The sequence below is a fragment of the Mya arenaria genome, chromosome 6, assembly GCF_026914265.1.
Source record: "Mya arenaria isolate MELC-2E11 chromosome 6, ASM2691426v1".
Taxonomy (NCBI): domain Eukaryota; kingdom Metazoa; phylum Mollusca; class Bivalvia; order Myida; family Myidae; genus Mya; species Mya arenaria.
In genome coordinates this window covers 32783335-32804161 of record NC_069127.1, presented here as the reverse complement: position 1 = coordinate 32804161, position 20827 = coordinate 32783335, and the positions used below count along the sequence as shown (strand labels likewise).

General features: G+C 34.6%; 1 protein-coding gene across 1 annotated transcript; it reads right to left on the bottom strand.

Moving 5' to 3' along the window:
• Nucleotides 1-1338: 1338 nt before the first annotated feature.
• On the bottom strand, nt 1339-13761 carry LOC128237731 (sodium-dependent dopamine transporter-like; the record flags this gene model as incomplete). The annotated part of the gene is made up of 14 exons (XM_052953314.1): nt 13736-13761; nt 10180-10579; nt 9861-9992; nt 9188-9340; nt 8785-8878; nt 7518-7650; nt 7063-7197; nt 6293-6396; nt 5292-5416; nt 4819-4931; nt 4168-4299; nt 3522-3621; nt 2642-2742; nt 1339-1359 (listed from the first exon to the last, which is right to left on the bottom strand). Coding segments are annotated over exons 2-14 (1656 nt in total), but the record flags the coding sequence as incomplete, so codon positions are not given.
• Between the last annotated feature and the right edge of the window lie 7066 nt (nt 13762-20827).

Below are 20827 nucleotides of genomic sequence, written 5' to 3'. Positions count from 1 at the left end.
CAATAGAATCTTATGCTGCTAAGAGTTCGACGGCCACCCTAACACATCGTATTTGATTCTTTCTAGAAGTGTTTCCCGGTAAGTATAGGACTTGCTGTTGAATATCTGCTCGGCTTTCTTGTCGTTTGGGCGCCATCCTTTAGAAGGTCGCGTTAGCTGGCAGACTCTCTGTAAAAGGTAATAATTTTTCATTTCTAATGATGCGAAATAGTATGACTATAAAAAGCTTAGTTTGAAACATTAAAAGGATGTTCTGGTTTTTTATGTTTTAATGTAAGTAGTTTGCCAATGCCTTTGGTCCGGATAAGTTTGGAACGCAATCGACGTATAGACAAAACCCATACCGGTACTCCCAAAAGAGTTGCTGAACATACAAGAAAAAATGGATTGAGCTCCGGCCTTGGTTGTTTTCTAAAGAAAGACAAATCCTATATTTGTTACACTTTCATCAGTTTGTTTTTTCGTCCTGCTATATGGTCAATTATTTTGCTTCTATGGTTGCTTAATTCTTATCGTATATATGATGGTGTTGGCTCAGATGAGGCTGTTTGGAAGGGTTTGAGTTTATATGCATAAAAATCTTGTTTAAAACCAATTGAACTCATGTCACAGTGAACGCGTTTTTCACTGACCGCTGAGGCGATAATTTCATCTTCCAATGATAAAGCTGTGTTGATGCGTGTGTGGTCTCTATGTGGAGTTTGTACATTTGTGTTTCCTGTTCAGTGCCGTGTGTGCTCTTTCTTTGTGTCTATTAACATGGATTATATCTCAATATATATCAATATTTATGCAAAAAGCTACAGAAACAAGCTCAGCAGCAAACAGTTTAAACATAAACCCAGTTTAATGGCACTGGGTAGACGCCAAAGACATAAAAACAAAAAATCACAAACAACTTGGAAGAACAGCACAAAACTCCACAAATAGCACAGTGCATTTATACTATATATCAAAAATGGGTATGTTTATCAAGAAAGGTACCGCCTTGGATCGGTCAGTATATTTACTTGGAGGTTAAACCAGTTTAAAGTTTTGTCAAGTTTAAAGTCAAGTTTTGACTACCGGTCTTGTATCGTTAAGTTTTCTATCATTTACATTTGAAGCATATTCATATTTTTGTCTTATAATTTAAAAATATCCTTAATATATTAAATAATATCTAAGCCGAGGAAACAAACCTGTGTTAATGTGCCCGTGCCTTTAATAAACACCAAAACAGCTGCCACAGCAAAAATGCTGATCAGCGGAGCGAAGGCGAGCACGTCACCCAGCACAACAGCATAGTACGGGTACTGGTAACCCCCCTTGCCGATCGACGGCGCGCCGAAGTTGATCGCCGAGGTTAATCAGAATGGTCTAATGGAAAATGTATAATTTACTAATAAGACATATCAAATGTATGATCATAATGAGTAAAATATTTCAGGCAAAAAGTCAATCACTTTATTAACAAAAAGCTTAGCATAAATGAAGAGATCTCATGTCAAAGATATTCAGTGATCAAATTTCAGATAATTATTGTGTTTTCGCACTGATCACACCGTTATAAATCTGAATGTTTTTTTTTCTAAACAATAAAAGTGGTATCAATACACATAAGTTAATATGATGATGGTGCAATACATTGACAAACAAACAAAGTCTAAACGTATGTTGTCGGATACAGGCGCAGTAATTTAAAAAAAGATATCAGTGTAGAAAGATATCTTAATATGTACAAATAAGTTTGCCATTTCATCGAGCCGTTGGTAATGTTATATTTTGCTTCCTGGCGACCCAAAGTAACCTCAGTATCATTTAAAAAGATATTGCTTACTAATAATAACATGCAGTATGTAAAAAAAAAAAACTTGAAAAAATATTTTCTATTTCTGCTCAACTGCAATCGGACGAAAATATATTTTATAGGTTTTATATTTACATATATTTATTATTTCTTTCTCGACACATTAAACACTTGTTAATATCAAAATAATATGAAGTCACAATATATCAAATATTCACATACTTGTTCATAGAATATCTTTACATCGTAATTTAGAGTATGTCAGAAATAAAAACAGGAGCAATCGCTGAATGAGTGCGACGCTAGTCTGTTTATTTGAACAAGGGACTATATTTATTGGCATTACATGTGCGTTTTGTCTGTGGCAAAATTTGTTCCAATTTTTCTTTTGAACATTTTGAATAATTTCGGAGTAATGGCGTATTTTAAAACTGTTATAACTGTGTCGCCGCTTACATCATGGGGGTGACTATACCTTGACATTTTTATCTCAAAAACAAACGAGCAAAACTTCATAGTAAGAGCTGCTTCCGGACAATTAATCAGTGATACTTATACCGGAAATAGATGATACGGAAAGTATTTAACTAGATTTATTTTAGTTATTCTACTCATATGTGAAATAGCATATAAATTGTGCGCTATTTCTAGATCATGCAAATGAGTAGGGGAAAAACCCAACCCATGAAATATGATATCAAGTATGCTCCGCCGATCGTTCGCTTGACCAATGAAAAAAAGTCGATACAAACGTATGATTAACAACAGTATGTATTCCCATATCTTCCGGGTAACCCGATGGTTTCAGAACAGATTTAGATTTCGTTGCAACTTTAATCACGAGCTACTTACGGATATGAATATTGGTATAACCAATGACCAGACTACTCGGACTAACAGAGGCGGGCGGTTGCCTGTCATCATCTCGATGTCTTCGCTGAAACGGTTTGCACCTAGAAAAAAGATGAATATTGTTTTACACATGTATTGAAAAGAGAATCGCAATAAAGCACAAACTTAATCAATCTGTAGGAAAAAGCCTTCTCGGTTTGATTGATGTTTTCCATTGATAACAATGGTAAGTGCTTACACAATTAATCCGTTTGTTTTAAATAAATTGGAAATGTCTCTGCACCATTTAGCTACGTCACTGGTTTGAATGAGTATGTATCAAACAACACTTTTATACGTATTACGTTATGGGAAAAGAGTTATGGTCCTGTTCATAGAATTTTTGTTTTACTTTAAGCAAAATAATGGTAGGCGCCATGAGAAAACAAACAGTTTTGTCTTCTATCGAAATGAAGGAGGTGATGTTAAATACTTACTATTATTAGTAAGAATATAATCAAATCAAATATCAGTTTTGTTTATAAGACTTTACCATATAAAAACAAATTATCAACATTTTCGACTGTCACTTTGGAGGGTTGTTGTCAACTCGCGTTGCCTGCGTTCACTAATTACGATTTAATTTGACACAAGCATCGACGATTATATTCAATAGGAAAATATCAATTAAAATACGTAGTAGTTTTCCCTTTAATCATGTTGTGGTTTGCGCATAAATGCGCACTAGTGCTACGTTAGGTGTTGTATGACATGGGGCACAGCATTAGGGTGTGTATTGCGAAAAGTATTTCATCGTCCATATCAAAAGGTTTATAATACTCAATCACATAACGTTAGCAAGTATACAATAATTTGTCATTTTTCTTTCTTCCCACTTTACCGTATATCCAAGAAATGACAATCGTCTCCAACAGGGCAACGAACACGATGTTGAAGGTTGCGATATACCAGTCGGTCAACATAAAGATGTAGTATCCTCCCTGGAAAATTACCCCGGTATGAATTGTATCAATTGCGAAGGCGTCATCATGATTATCAGTATTGATAACAAAATTCAATAGCATACTGTTAAAAAAACTAATTTGCGTATAAAAAAGGAACTCGGGTGGTATCGTATGATTTTGCCTATTTCGCTATCACAACATTTTACGTTATATAGATAAAATATTCAAAAGTTTGGTTAAGAAATCCATGTTTTCTTAATACAACAATACCTTTGCTTTTTGAAAAATTAAATCATTTGTTAACAACTTTGTATTTAACACATTCAAATAAGGCATACATATGTGAAAGATTCAATTGTCATATTTATGATAGGGAAATTTATGTAGATAACGTCTGAGCTCCTTAAATGAAAAATACGAGTATATTTAATAGAATCAACTTAGTAGTACACGCTCTGATATTCCTTTTCAACGCCGTATTGTTAATATGATTTTCATTGAATGAAATATACTACACAATTTTAAGGTTAACCAAAAAACATTCATCATCAACGGTCAATGTTTGATAATTTATGTCCTTACCGAAGTGCACAGAGGAATGCTGCCGACAATAATCAGGACGGTAAGAAGAGAGGTGATGTGGATGCGATATCGATGGAGCCGCCGGAAATCATAATCAACGATCGCATTAATTACCGTTTCAAACGTCCCAAACTAAAATAAGTGTAAGTATTAACCCGATGAAATCAGCATGCATAGCATGTTTCAGTAAATGAGTTATTCAATTTGTTAATCGAATGAATGCTAAGTAATACAATGAAACACACTGATGTAAACCGAATAGTGGACAATGAAAAAACAACAAAGATATTAGTTGGACCGTATCTGTCAATGTTCAGTTATGTTTGATGAATACGAGATTTTAAAATGGATCACCAACAATAAGTACTTCCAAGTTCTAATTCAAAAAGGATTCAAAAACGTGGCAGTATATGATGAATCAACATTTGGTTTCCACGTAAATAGCGGAATAAAATCTTGTACAAACCAAACATACCGCTTCCTAACAAAAACTTATATATAACGGTTATTGAGGTTATACTGAAAATTGTCATTTGTAGAAGGGACATACTTCTTTTATCATCATGTACATTGATAAGCAACTTAAATAGGTGGGCAATATTTCGGTTTACTTTTACAATCCAATAAAATGGTATCGATCTATCAACGTACCGTTGTGTCGACGCTTACTAAAATGAGGGTAATGAAAAAGAGGACTGCCCAGAGGTTCGGTAATGGAAGTCTGCTCAGTGCTTCCGGGTAGGCAATAAACGCCAGGGAGGCACCTGCAACAATACAGTTACGGTGTGTGATCCATTAGTTAATTGTTATAAATTAATAGAGGAAATGCATTTTTGAGTTGTAGTTAAAGTGATAAACATACATAAACCTATAAGTGTCACAATTTCTAACACATATGATCTCAAATTGGATGAAACATATCATTGACTTAATCCGGTCAGTATAATACATTTATAACACAACTAACAGAAAATGAATATTCGTTTTGAGATTTTATTATTGATAAACCAGCTCAAATTAGGCTAAATGACAAAACTCTTTCGTCTGTTTGAACACTTTGAAACCAAACATTTCAATCCAAGATTTCCATCAATCTGCACTAATAAATCTATCAATAGCCTTACCTGAAAATGGAAGGTTGTCAATTGAGACGCCGGTTTCCTTGGCAAGGAACCCAAGAACTGAAAAAACAACCAGTCCACCAGAAAAGCCCGTAAACCCGTCCGCAAAACAAACGATCATCGTATCCCTGAAAATTATCAATAATTTAAAAAAAAATAGCTACAAAGCAATTGATAAACACGTTGTTCTTAGGCTTTCATGTTTTCCAAGATAAGTGATAATACATTTTATGATATGCCTATCAATTTCCTTTTCAATATCCAACAGTGAAAATACAACACGCCTATTAAAAATTATACTGTCGTTTTCTGATTCCGTATAATGCGAGTACCGTGTGTAGTCTCGGAACTACTCTCGCTCAAGAAGCATGTAAATATTCAGGAAATATAAAGAAGGCGAATTCGCGTCATCGATAGAAATAGCGACTGACTCACGAACTTCTTTCAATTAATTTATTGATCGTCAAATAATCCCACGAATATTCACTTTGTGAAAATATGGCTGCGTTACGTCTTTGCTTCATAAAGTAAATTCTGTAACTTCTGACTTCGTTTCGCTGTAGTAGCCTCCGTTGACTTCAAAACACAAGAGTACGTAACACATTCATACGCGAAAGCCATTCCATTTTTTGACATTTGACAGATGGCGGTCAATTTAAATCAAATTGAAACCTAAATTAAAAAGGAATAATCAGATAGGCAGGTATGTAATAAATGGAATATCATGATAGGGCGATTTTTCTGGTGACCTGTATCACGTCTCATTCGGTAAGTAAATATGTAGGTCACAAGAAAATCGTCCTATCATAATATACCTAATATATTAAAAAAGTGCTTTATAATACTTTTAAGACAAAAATAATGTTGATAAGGACATCAATTTTACTTTTATAATATTTATAATTTATGATATCAGTAAGTATATCCGAACAAGAATGACTTTTCTTTCCTGAATTAATACATATATCATGTAAAAAGATTTAAACAAAGGAGTCTACTGCTACCTGAATGCGTTATGGTTGAACTTGTTGAAACTAGCCATAGTGATGACACCTCCCCATGCCGGTCCCAGCGAATAGAAGCATTGCACCGCAGCCTCGATCCATAACTGTTGGTTTATCAGATCAATAACATCAAGCTTTTAATGCTTTTTTTGTTTTCTTTCGTACATTAAATCTTTAACAGTGGTAGAGTCGAACAGTGAAATTAGTATCGTGCAGATAAATTACAGCGATACTTACTGATACACCTTATTAACTTAACTTTGCAAATTTGTGGTACAAAACAGTAACTTCACCACAAACTCTTTGATTAAATTAACAACTCGCGGCATGTGCTCGTGTATTATTACAATAATTATTGATGTGAATTCAGATATCTTTTACTAGAAGTGCGTGAAAGTTTCGCTTACAAAATAAACTCGATTAGGAATAGTTTGCGCTTGTGATTTTGTTTTAAAACTAATACAAGATACAGTTTCAAAGAAAGAAAGCATACGCTTAACGTGCTAAAACAAAATGTGTGATAAACTGTAGTGATATTAATAATTATAACTCGAATCTTCTGTTACAAGCCCTTACAAATGCCAATGGCACAAAAGGCACTGATTACGTAAATGCTATAATGACGTGATTTTGCAATCAAACTTTCAGCAACACTGCCAGGATAAGTAAACAGTCATCATTCTTTTTCCAACAGTAATCGTTTGATAAGACCAAAGGAAACAGATACCGATGATACAATAATTATTATAATTGTAATAGAATTGTTTCACCTGTCCTTTCAGGAGTTTGCTTAAGTCTGGATAAATGTAGTGCTTAATTCCGTCAACCGCACCGTCCAAAGTTACGCCGCGAATCAGGAGCACAGTCAGCAAAACGTAAGGCAATGTCGCCGTCACGTACACAACCTACAAACGTTGTATTGTTACGATTCGAAATTGAAATATGTATACGTGTATGGAAACGTTGTTTCAGTCATATCAACTCAATAATACATTTTGAAAGTAGTACTGTTATAATTATAAATATTGAACAACGTAAAAAAGATATCATTGATAACATCACATTCATTGTGTGAATTTACATGATCGCTTTAAAGTTTTGGTCTCTGTAAACAAGGATCTCGAAGTGATACATCCCCCATAAAACAGCCGGATAGCCTAATAAACTGTATGCGAATTTAACATGATAATTTAAAAACAAAATCTGAATCAAATATTTTACTCACTTTTCCAAGTGACTTGACACCTTTCCAGAGACAAAGGTACACCACAAGCCATCCGAGTGCCAGGCAACCAAGCAGGTGCAACTGCACAGATCCTAGGTCGTCTATACCATGCGACTTGGCCAATACATTGTTCCTGCGAAACAACCCGAATGAATAAATAGAAAAAGCAAATTTGACTTCTGTGGCCTCGACAGCGAGAACGATCCCTATGGGGTCAGTTAAACTAATTGAGAATAAATTAATTCAATGTATCCAAGCGATACAATGAAACAAAAACAAATCACAATGTGTCAAAATACATTGGAGAAGATTATGTAAAAAATATTTTTTCAAAAATCTATGATTGCAAAATGTTGAGGCAAAATGCTTCGCAAAATATGCAAATGTCAATTTTTACCATGCATTTGTAACCATGATTTCTTTCCTTTTGTCTCTATCGATCGTTGTTTCCTACACAAAAGTAACTAGACTATACGTTCCTACCTTTCTGTCCTGAGCGTTGAGCTGAATAAGACTGAGTATTAAGATCTTCGTTAAATGTGTGGATACTTAGCTTGTTTCAAAGGCTTCAATTACTCTATTTAAAGACTAACTAGCGTTGTTTTGAAGACCTAAACGTGTACTATTGAAACGCATGCAACATAAAACAATGCGAAAGAGAACGTTTAAAAAAAGACATAAACATAAACTATAGCACCTGTATCTAAACATACAAAACAAAAGTTATTATGTTTTTCTATTAAATGATCTTTGTTCTCGTTTTTTTTTAGGCTTTTCACTTGAAAACGCATCAAAACCGTTTATGATAGATTTAACATTTAAACAGTCGAGTTTCATTAGAACCTGTAAATTTATATAAATTTAGGAAAACATGTTCTGTTTTAGACTAAAGGAAATCGTATGTGAGCTTGCAACATTTAAGAGTATTTTAGTAGCACATGTGATACATTTATTATAAATAAAACTGAAAAAAAGAGAATTTAATCAATTAAATTGCAAATGTCATTTAGTTTCCACTTGCGTTATGTTACATTAACAAGATTGTCAGAATATTGTACAATTGACGGTAGTCGTAACGTTCGTAAAAAGATGTTTACGAAGTAACAACTGCCAATTGCTCTGATTTTTGCTTTTGGTTGAAAATATAAGCAACGTATCGACACTTTTCTTTTTTTATATTTCGTCAAAACAGCGTGTAAATACTAAATAGTTAATAAAACGTGTGTAATACACTCATTGTGCTCTCATACATAAAGACTTCGCTTACTCCCAAAATTCTGTGGCCGAAGTAGAAAATTTAAATTTAGCAGATATGTTTGATGCCAGCTGCAACTTCTTTTCCGTCAAATTCGTTGATGCATCTGAAATAATTCGGTCGCTAGAAATCTACGAAACATAATCACATTACTAAGCAAATAATTGATATAATTGTGAAGCATACCGGCATGCGCAATGAAATGGTTAAAATAAGTATATAATCGGCAGGTATTTTTGTCAATACCACTAGCATACTCCTTATTATATATAAAATAATTGTGTTTTATCTCAGCGTCTAAGGGCATACAAGTCGAAGGGCAGTTTACAATAAGCGTATTTAATAGGATCATTTACATTACAAAATAGTTTTACAACAATAATAATTATATTTTTCTAGAGTATGTAAACTTTACCTATGCACAAATCCGTGTTCCAAGGCTGACCACAAGTGGCCCAAGCAAGCCTAGGATGAAAGGAGTGAAAAAGGTAGTAGATGACCCAGGCAAAACACGCCCCGAAGTACCAGATGTACATAAGGGATAATCCAACCATCACAAACCCAATTCCTGGAAAAAAGCAGTAGCCACAAAATGTACCAATAAAACTTATTTAGTGTTTATGTTCTAGGACTAGAAACTATTGTGATGCTATGTGTCCCGTGTTCTTGGCTAGTTTATTTCAGCATACATTGTTATAAAAGTACAGCTGACTTAAGATATATGATATTGCAAAATTAAGCTTTATTTTCAGTCTTGTTTTATGACTAACTAACGATTACGAAATCAATTTTAAATTAGTTAATTTTGATTTGAAGTACTAGTATATTTTGATATTTAAATTGGCTTAATTTTAGAACGTCAATTCAATTAGAACAGTAATTATCTGGTCGAACAACAATTGTCTTATTAAATTTTTAACTACGTATAGACTAGCAGTTAATATTTCCTATAACAGCTATATATTTTGAAACAATAATTATCCTAAGCAAAAGTCAAGTAAAATATATAATACTATATACCCAATCGGTCATGACAAATACTTTTAAGCATGGGAAATACTGATGAAAACACACTCTTTACAACGAACCTCTGAATAACGGACATATATCCCAGACATTAACGGGGGACTTTCCAGAGAACTGACCAAGGCACACCTCGATGTAGTAAAGAGGTCCTCCACACGAGACCAGAAATAGCAGGAAAGGAATCAGAGCAACACCTGCAACAAGGTTATTTTTTATGATAATATTACTTGAGACTCAATGTTCGTACAGATTATTAAATAACATGTGTTTTAAGTAATAAGTATTGCATTTTATATCCGGAAACAAAATTGCTCCTAAGTTATATCAATATATTTATATGCATTCTGTTCTAATAATATTTGAAATATTGTGTATACATACCTCCGCCATTACGCTTTACAAAATACGGGAACCTCCAAATGTTTCCCAGCCCCACTGTGTAACCCACAACAGAGAGGAGAAACTCAAACCGCCCTGACCACGTCTCTCTTACCGCTTCCGGTCTTGTTGAGCTAGAATCATTAGAACCAGATGCATAGTCGCCACTGTGACTGACACTTCCGTCGTTAACATAAATGTCCACTGCGACATCATCTTTAACGTCCGTGCTTTCACATCCTGCTCCAAATTCGTCTGCATTACTATCCACTCCATTCAATCTCTGAAGTTCTAACTTGTTTGCGGCTGCGTTCATTTTCTTTTGTTATGTTAACAGATCAACACATATCCAGCCGATGAATTTGTATCAGATATTACGAAGTTGGACACGCTTGGCGTATTTCTGTCAAACAAACATATTTTACGGTATAGTTTTTTACTTTTCGTTAATAGTTTAATTCATTCCATACGCCGGATGCCTTTACTGTTCACATCTGCTGTCTTGATTTTCACCTTAATCACTATAACGACTGAGGGCAAGATGATATATGTATAACCTTTTATAATATGATTACAGGTCCATCCGATAAATGCTTCGTCGTTTCCTTATCTATTGGAAACGCACCATGATTCTAGTTTTTATGGTATATATACAATTGAAACAAATGTATCAAATATCTTGCAATAATAATGACATCCGTCAAAATATTAATGTTCATTACTGTTCTGTTTGCAATGACCTTCTTCTGATCTTGAATTTTACAAAATGCGTACGATTGTACATGTAAAGTTTATGCTTTTTTAAAAACCGTCTATATGTTTCTTGAGTGTTACTCTGTTTTTCAATTTATTCTTTCTTATAATTATTTAATCCTCATAAAGCTGAATACTATCTTACACTGTTTTATTATTTAAAATAGATTGTTAAAATCAGTAATCAGTAACATCAAGGACCAAGGATAGATCCTTGAGGAACACCAGCGTTGATAGTGAGGATTCCTGAAGCAGAGTTGGATAAGACTACCAGTTGTTTGCGGTCAGAAAGATAAGAGGAAAACTAATGAAGAAGTGAACCACTTATACCGATGGATGACAGTTTATGAATAAGGCCATGATGCCGGTCGAACGCCTTTGAAACGTCACAAAAGACAGCCCTTACTTCTTTCCCTTCATCTAAGGCTTTGCTGACGTCGTTGTAAAATAAACCTAACTGGTTGACGCTAGAATCGCCTTTGATGAAACCAGATTGGAAGGATGTAAGTATTTTATTCGAGATGAGGTAGTTGTAGAGGTATTTGTGGATACAGCGCTGCATGAGTTTGCCAATACAACTTAGAAAAAGTGATATTGATCTATAATTGCAGGGACTAGATTGATCAGGGTTTTTTTGAAAATTGGGCAGACGTTCGCCAAATTCCATAGAGGAGAGAAGGTAGAGTTTGCCAACAATCTGTTAAAATATTTCGAGAGAGGTAAAGCAAGTTCGTCTTTGCCCTCTTTAATAAGTTTAGGACTAATCGAGTCAGGACCACTGGCCACTAGCTTTACTAGGATCAATACAGGAAATTGCACCTCTAACGTCCTGGCTTGTCAATAATATTTCTGAGAGGAAAGTGGATGGAACGTTCTCAACTGTAAAAAGGGGATGTTGCTGGGGTTTAGAAGGTCTACCTTTTCTTCATCAATAATTGTTCCATCAATAAGAGTTGGAATTGGTGAAGATGTTTGTTTTTGAGTTAGTTGTTTAGCTAGTTTGAACCATACTTTAGTTGTTATGTTATCTGAGTTAATTTCGTTTATTATTTTATGCGATAGGTACTGAATTGTTCCCAAGCCAGTGCATTATTTGAAAGTTTAGCTTTTTGGTGTAATTTGTTACGTTTTCTGATTCGTTGTTTTACCTCTTTGTTTATACAAGGGACGTCGCCTGAACGAATAGTTACGTTTTTATTTGGAATGCTCCCAGAGGCTGATTTTAAGATTGAGCTAGCGATTGGGTCTGCGGTAGCATCTAGATGTTGATTGTTTTCGATGAACGACCAGTCGGTGGATCTGAGTTTATCGTTATATTTTACATAATCGTCTTTGTCATATAACCATATTTGGTCCTGAAAGTAAGTCTGCTTAGGTTTTGTGAATTTTACGACAGCAACAGTCGGACAGTGAAACCGGACAAGATTTGGAACAATTGGATCTGCGACGAAACTTAAAAGAACTTGATTAGTGTGTTTAATGAACATGAGGTCAATAAGTGAACTAGAGTGCTCGATGAAGTGAGTTGGTGAGTTAATGAGCTGTTCAGAATTTAGAATATAAGGAGTCTATTAATCTACACATTTTATTTGACGAATTCAAGCTGATGTTGATGTTAAAATCACCTGCTACAAGTATGTTGTCAACATGCTGGTTGAATGCTTGGTCGGGTGAATGTTCCATGTTCAGCCACTGTGTGTTGTTTGAGTTAGGTGGTGTAGTTTCAGACGGCATACGTTAAATGTTAAAATTGACTTGCTCATGTTTTTGGACCAAGTATTCCCGCTGATGCATCTAAAAGCACTTATTTTATCATTATTTTACTAAATAAAATCGAAATTGCAGAAAAAATACACTTATATCATAACTTAAGTATATTGGTTTTAGTGGGGATCGAACCCACGCCGGTAAAGCGAAGAAAAAATATAAAACAGCCGTCTAGTCTACACGACCACTGAGACATGAACAAAATTGATGAATATGTTGACCTATTAATGATACATTGATAACATCACGTGATAATGTCAACCAATCACGCAACATCGCAGCCGTAATTAATGATTTGCCACACCTTAAATCGTAATTTTAAAAGTGCATTTTACCATGTGCGAGTTACATTAATAACATTACTATGGAAAGTCTGTAACTTTCGATACACTGTACTGTTTTCAATCCTTTTCTCTTCGAGTGATATTTATTTCTATGAGTTTCGAGTGTAGATATCCAATTGTTTTGGTGTATCTTTGTGAATAAATTGTTCTCTATTATGCAACGTATACTTTACGCTTTAATGAGTTTTCTTATTACGCACCATTAGTTTCTTTTCAAAGCGGCCCGTAATTGCTGTACGGCCGATCATAGACTCCTGCACACAATGGCAAGTGTTTACAAAGACTTTGCGGGTGCTCGTTTATTTGATAGTAAAGGCTTTATCAATTGAAATCGTAATTTGCTTACAAGGATGTTTTATATAGTCTTGAAAAAGCTTTTACGCATTAAAAACCTAGTTTAAGGATTATTTGGCATAATAATCCCCTGTTGTGCATGTCCTGCTAATTGCACTGGTGTCACAGTAGGGGCCAATTTCCTGTGTATTCGGTTTTTGGATCAGGGCCATTAAGGGTCCATTTCTATAATTAAACATCCAAAACTGCACAGCAGGATACTCAGATCGGATATCTTATAAGACAATTAGGTAATTAGATTAAGATCAATTAACAGATTGAGGTTGTGTACAAATGGGTGGGTCACTTATAGAAGGCTTAAACTAGGCCTTTAAGATCAATGTAATATATACATAACTTACCCACAGGCAAAATTAATATCCAATCACTACTGTTTAGTCTGTCTGACTTGTTTATGATCACAGTCTTCAACGATCAATATCAAGCAGTTGCAATCAAGTTAAACTTATAACCAAAGACTGGTTTACACGCTTTCCTATAAATAAGATTGATGATTACTACCTACAGATAAATGATTAAATTACAAAAAAAAATGCAATATTGCTTGAAAAGCAATGACATACACTTTTTATCAACATGCATATGCTTCTTACGGACATATTACAGAATGATATTATTTGTTTATTTCCTATACTTAATCTGGACTGTAACTTAACTGACTTAATATTCGCACCCGCTATCAATGTACACGCTGTTACGATTGTGTCTGTCTTGGGTATTGATGATTATGGTATAACATTATGGTAGTTGATTTATGTGTATATCGGGTAAGCGTAGGCCTTTTCGGACCATAGAAGTTGCGAGGAAAAAGCTATAATTATTTAAAAAACTTTGATCTTGTTTTCTGACTGTCAATTACCCTCCTTGCTTGTGTCGATTTAAATCCAAATGCATGTCCGATAACCCTATCTGATAATTCCTTCGATTTATCAACATGCAAGGCTTTTGGTCCTCATCACTTGCTTTTTTTAAAGGAGTTGGCATGTAAACTAGCAAACCCTCTATGTTGCCTTTTCAATTATTGCCTTTGCATGTGTAAGAACCTAAGAAGCCGAATTCACCCATGTATTTGTTCTTCATAAGAATAACGACTATTTCTAGTTTGCGATTTATGGAGCGGTATTTGGGTCAAAAATGAAATTGGCAATGTGTTAACATTTAAATGTTTTATTAGTAATCTCTTACAATACATTCCATTCATGTATTGTTTAAATCGTTGTTATAAAGTGCTATATCGTAATTTACATAATGTATTCCATGTTTCATGAATATACATTGTCCGTATCATGCTAGCGAATTTCACGATGTTGCAAACCGCTATGTGTCTAATGCTAAACACCAAACCGCTATGTGGCTAACGCATTACGGCAAACCGCAATACGCTTAAACTGGGTAATCGAAACTAAGCATGTCCATATTAACAAATCACAGTGAAGATATGTCGTTATAAATAAACTCGTTTATTTAAAATGCAGAACTCTATTCGTCAAACTTCTAACTCGAATCTGCATTATTCTAAAACTGGAAATTGAATACGAAACCAATCACGAGCTTGTAAATGCTAGCTCCATCTAATAAAAGAAAAGTTACTTCCCCTTGATTTGAAATTGTCATTTACTATAAGGAAACTTGCGCGCTTTCACTAAACACATGGCTGGTTGAGGAAACATATTTTGTAAATCAAGAAAACAAGACCGATGTAGCTACGTTTTCAAACTTTAGGTAAGAAACACATTTATTTTTCTAAAAATGTCTGAAATTAAATGTCATCTGTTTCGCAACCCGTTTGACCTTCCAGTAGCCTAGGCCTCCCAGTGCCTGGTGACTGCGTTGCTTTTGTCTTCTCGCAAATATAGCGGGAAATTGGCTTTAACTAGGGTCCCTTCGGTGCGGGGGCATATGGTGGGGGTTAACTAGCAGATCGTTCCCGCAGGGCAGAAGTTTAGTCTAAAATAATAGACGTGTTATACGGGATTCTTCCAATCCCTAACGTCTAAAGGGGAATGTGCAAAAAACGATTGAAATTGTTTAAAGTGAAGTATTTTATGGTTGAAATTGATCATAAAGAGTTATATTCATATTTTACCATGTACGCGAAATGTTATGTTGCACTAAACAAGCATTTAATGCATTAAAACAAGTTGTTTACCTTTCAAATAAAACGAAAGTTGACTGACACAGACAACAATTAAGCGAAGGGGAACAACTCGATACAATCGTAATAACTCGGCCTCCTCCGACAAAGCTTCGAGATAGACCTCGTTATACAATCGTAACAACTCGGCCATGGCCGAAGTGTTCCGAGCGATTTAAAACTGTGCCCTGAAGCCTTGCAGGTGCCCTTCATGTATATATCGTTATGTTTTGACAGAATGAAATGAAGAAAAGCCGTCAAACTCATAATTATAAGTTGGATATTTATTTTTGGTGTACGGAACTAATATAAAATAACATTATCTGGTAATATTTCTTGTTTTTATTATATTTTATAGACGCAATATGCTTTAACCCGGAATCCCGATCGGAAACATTGGATTGTACGTGAAGGATTTGCCATATCAAAAATCTAAAAAAAATCCGTCAACGTACAATTATTTGGACTAGGCAGAAATTTTGCCCGGGCTTGGCTGGACCGAAAGTCAAAGTCCCCGCTATTCCCCGGACCTCGGGGGCCGAGGTTACAATTAACTGGTGCATGAAGGGTTTGGGTCTCTCAGAACCACCGCTTATATTTGTGCATGGTACAAGATCTTTCTCCTCTCTTCTGTCTTTCCCATTGAGCCACCATTGGACGTATTTGGTTGCACATGTTTCGAAATCCCCCATACCTTCATCTAATTTTTACCAAATTCACTTCCAATTCTCTTTTTATGTCCCCAAAGGTGGGCATATTAAAATTGCACCGTCCGTCATCTGTCCGCCCTTGTGTCTGTCTCAATTACTCATGTCCAGGCTGTAACTTTCCCTTGTATAGAAGATTTTAAAATAACTTGCCACATTTGTTCCACATACCAAGATGACGTGTCGCATGCAAGACCAGTGTCCTTACCTCTATGGTCAAGGTCACACTTAGGTGTTTATTTAAAGTGGAATTCTGCATATATTTATAAGGACAATGATTATAGGCTGTCGTGTCCGGGCTGTTACTTTTTCTTGTATGTACAGATTTTAAAATAACTTGCCACTTGTGTTCGACATACCAAGACAACGTGTTGCGTGCATGACCCATATCCCTACCCCTAAGGTGAAAGATACACTTAGTGTTCACAATGGAATGCTGAATATAAGGTCATAAGAGTGTAGGTTGTCAGATATGGGTGGTATGTTAGAGGCAATTTAAAATAACTTGCCATATGTATTTGACATGTGAAGGCAAGACTTTTCCTGTTCTGACCTTGTTCAAAGGTCAATGTCACATTCGGGGGGCATTCGTCACATACTGTGACAGCTCTTGTTTTTTCCCAATTTTCTCCCAACCCTCCGCCATCTTTCTCCCCATCTCTTTCTTCCCCTCTTTATCCCCCATCTTTCTCCCCACCCCTTTCCCTCTTCCTTTTCCCCCTCTTTACAGTACTTTGTTATGACGGACTCTGGTCAGTTTGACGGACAAAATGGCGGATAGCAACACGGCTTATCAGCCCTGCATTCTGATTGGCTGATAGGACCTGTCAATCAAATCCTGTCGTAAGGTCAATTGTAGTGCAGTGAAAGTTGTGTTTCTTTTATGAATATATATGGTACTCTTTATTATAGGAGATTTTACTTAATCTTACCCTTATTGAACAATTTGTTAGAATATAAGAGAATGGTTTCTGGAGGAAAAATAATTAAAGTAATAGATTTTATAGTATCAAAAAGGCTATTGATTGAAAGTATTAAATTCAATCTTTATCAAACTCTTCACTTTGATAATAATTTAAAAATTGAATGATTCTAAAAATATCGAGCTATATGTAATAATGTAGACAAATTTGAAGAGCTTGAGATCCAGAAACTTACAACTTTTAATATTTAGTGTAGCATCTTTTCTGTACTAGGTAGTGTCAAGGTTTTTCCTGCAGTCATACAGGGGTGTAGAAATGGGCCGGGAGCCGGTAAAATAACCCGGTTACTTTAGCATCTCCACCCGGCTAATTTCCCCGCATCAACAAAAATAAAATCTGTTATTTTTTGTCATGTCTGTTCTGTTTACATCCGTTTAAAACCTTGATTGTTGGTATTGTTTATTTTGCTTTCCGCGCGTTCCGACTACAATACAGCATTAGCTCGAAACGTGACGTCATTAGTCGCATCCCCCTCTGGGATGTTTTCAAGTATTAGGTTTGGGTTTCCCAGTGTTCCGAATACAATAACATTAGCTCGATACATGACCTTATTAGTCGCATCCCCCTCGGCGGATGTTTTGAAATTAATGATTTGCGAAGCAATGGAGGGTGGAATAAATATTTTTTTCCAGACACAAAAAAGCGTAGTAAGTATGCAACATGAGCGTGTCTGGCCTTCTGTTAGTCCTATTACCATTTACGCAACAGTAAATTTTATATACACCTGTTAACCAGGTGTAAACAAAATGAACAAGCTTGCGCTGATGTCACTGCTAAAAATAATCCATTATTTTGATGAATTTTACATGTACGTTGGGTGAAATTTAGTACGCTTTAAATGTCACAAAGAACCACGGAAAATGAAGTTAGATGTTTAATTTTCAGAGGTTAATAGTGATTCAGTGAAAGTATATAATTGGTAGAGAAGAAATAACATATATTATTAGGAGGGAATAGCTAGCAAATGTCAAGGCATGTGGTCTGGAATGTTATAATATTATCCTGAATCTGAATTTGACAGTAGTTTGGTTCATTAGTTAGCCCTCACCGGTGGGTGGGGGGATAGTACTCAGTTTCAGTATCATATTATAGTACATTTATGTTAAGGTTCCCTGTTACAAAATAAACATGCACCAGAAGACTAGAATGTTTGGTTAAAAAGGCTTAAATTCATCCCACAAGGGGCGTTGCCCCCTTGACCCTAACAGGTGGAGGACACCCAGACCCCCGCCTACTTTTAGGATATTCCCTGCTACTTGAATTATTTTCTACACCCCTGGTCATACTGTGGGGACATTTAAAAGTGTCTGACAAGTTTATGATATACACAGAATGGTGTCTCTGTTTCCCACAAGGATCATAAAAACAATGAAAAGGCCCTTTTCAAAGAACGAAGTCATTCAATACATAGGAAAAGCAATAAATAAGGCCATTTCATAGTAACTTAAATTTAGACTTAGAAAAAGAAAACTTACAAGTATGGTGGTGCCTAGAATAATGCTATTTAAATGACTTATTAGTATGTGGAAAATGCAGCTCTTATAATTTCAACAACTTTAAGGTTTAAATGACAGTATATTAATGATAAATTATTATTCACAAGTAGTTTTAAGGTCAATATGTTTTAAATTTTATTGGGACTTTCCTTAGTGGCGGTGGGGGACAATATTGTGCGAGTGTTCTTCAGGGTTGAAGCTGTGGAGGATGGTATATTAACGTTGACACACTTTAATAATTGTTGACACTCACATAGGATTATCAAATATATATTTTGATATTTAAAATATCCAATCAAGTTCCATTTCTTGAAATACATATATGATATGTAAACGTGAATTTATCGCCAAATTATAATAAATTAAAGCTGCACTCTCACAGATTTACCAATATTACAACTTTTTTTATTTTTGTCTTGGAAAAAGCAAATTTTTGTTAAATATCTGCAAACCAATGATTGAAGATTGCTGACAAAAGCTAACATCAAAGATTAGCATATTTCATTCGGAAATTAATAATTAATGGCTTAAGCCTTATTAACGATTTAAGAAAACTGCATAAAACATTAATGTATATGTGTGACATGTTAGTATTAAAAGTTTAGCAACTAAAAAAGAATACAAGTCATGCATTCAGTGACATAAAACAATAAAATTGTATTGTTCAGAATTTAAGATATAAGAGTCATTATATATTTTGGCAACAATTTGATAAAATTAAAATTGAAAAATAAACATCATCTTTTCATAATTTCTTCATTTTAGGGTGATGTGGGGATGTATACTTTATATAAAAATGATCAACAGCATTTTCAATTCATTTATGTTTCAGTAGAATTTGATCAATTGTTAAGGACTTTACCATCTTGTTTTCCCTACTGTAACACCTACATCTGAACACATATTTTCTATTCAAATACAATGAGCCAGGCAACCATTAATAAATATGAAAAGTGAATTGTTTTTCACTATTTAAATCATAAGATATATGGATTTTAATTATAATGATCCTTATATTTATCCAAATGAACTTCACTTTTTGAAAACATACAATTTATAGCACCAACTTGTTAAAAATGATAAAAATTGCGGGTTATTTTGTACAAAAATAAATAAAAATCATGAATAGGGACACCCTAGCATGTCAGAATCACTATTTGTAATTTAAAATATTGTATACAAACAACTTACATCAATACCATTTTGTCCCTGTTACTGTAGGGACACTTGTGTTACACGAAAGACAATTATATGTTATAGGAGTGACATTTCAAGGCAATATTTTTATCTTTAACTGTTTTTATTAAACATATGATTAAGAACTAATACTCTCGAAACTAGGAATGTATTTAATACTAAGACTACTTAAACTTTACTAGGTAACAAACACATTTTAACATTGTAAGGTAATAAAAGTGTGAACACCGTACATGATGGACGGTTATTGTTACAGTAAAGACACTAAAGTTAACATGTAACATGTTGACATTATTGTCTAACTCATTGTATTAAAATAACGGAAATAATTACATAATGATGAATAGAAATTTAAACACTAAAACCCTTTAACTAAACTGATATGCGAATGCGTTTACATTATAAGCAAATCTCAGTTTCAGTAGTGACAAATAAATTGACAAAAGTGAATATTTACACTTTATGGGCACCGTCTCCTACACAATTTGTCATTCATGTCTAATTTTATGAAACTAAAAATAACAAATGACTGCATAATGATAAATGGAATATAACAGTTTAAAGATCTTGGTTTATTGTTTTTCGAATGAGTTGTTAGCCTATCTGAGTTACAGTAGTGACAAAGAAATCGACAAGCTGGTAATTAACACATAACTGACAACTTGGCCAGTTTTTCAACTTCCGCTTTTTAAACATTTAGGAACGTAATCTCCTCACACCGAAGAAAGTACGAGAAGTTTACTTATGTTCATTTTTAGCAGAAGTTGAAAAACTGGCCACACTTTTCACATATATATCGAACAGTATCATTAATTTTATAATAACTGAGTTTGAAATGTTTCAGCCCATGAATGTATCCCTTAACACTGTCGATTGGTGTAATGGCACGGCTCCATAGTTACCCATACATCCAAAC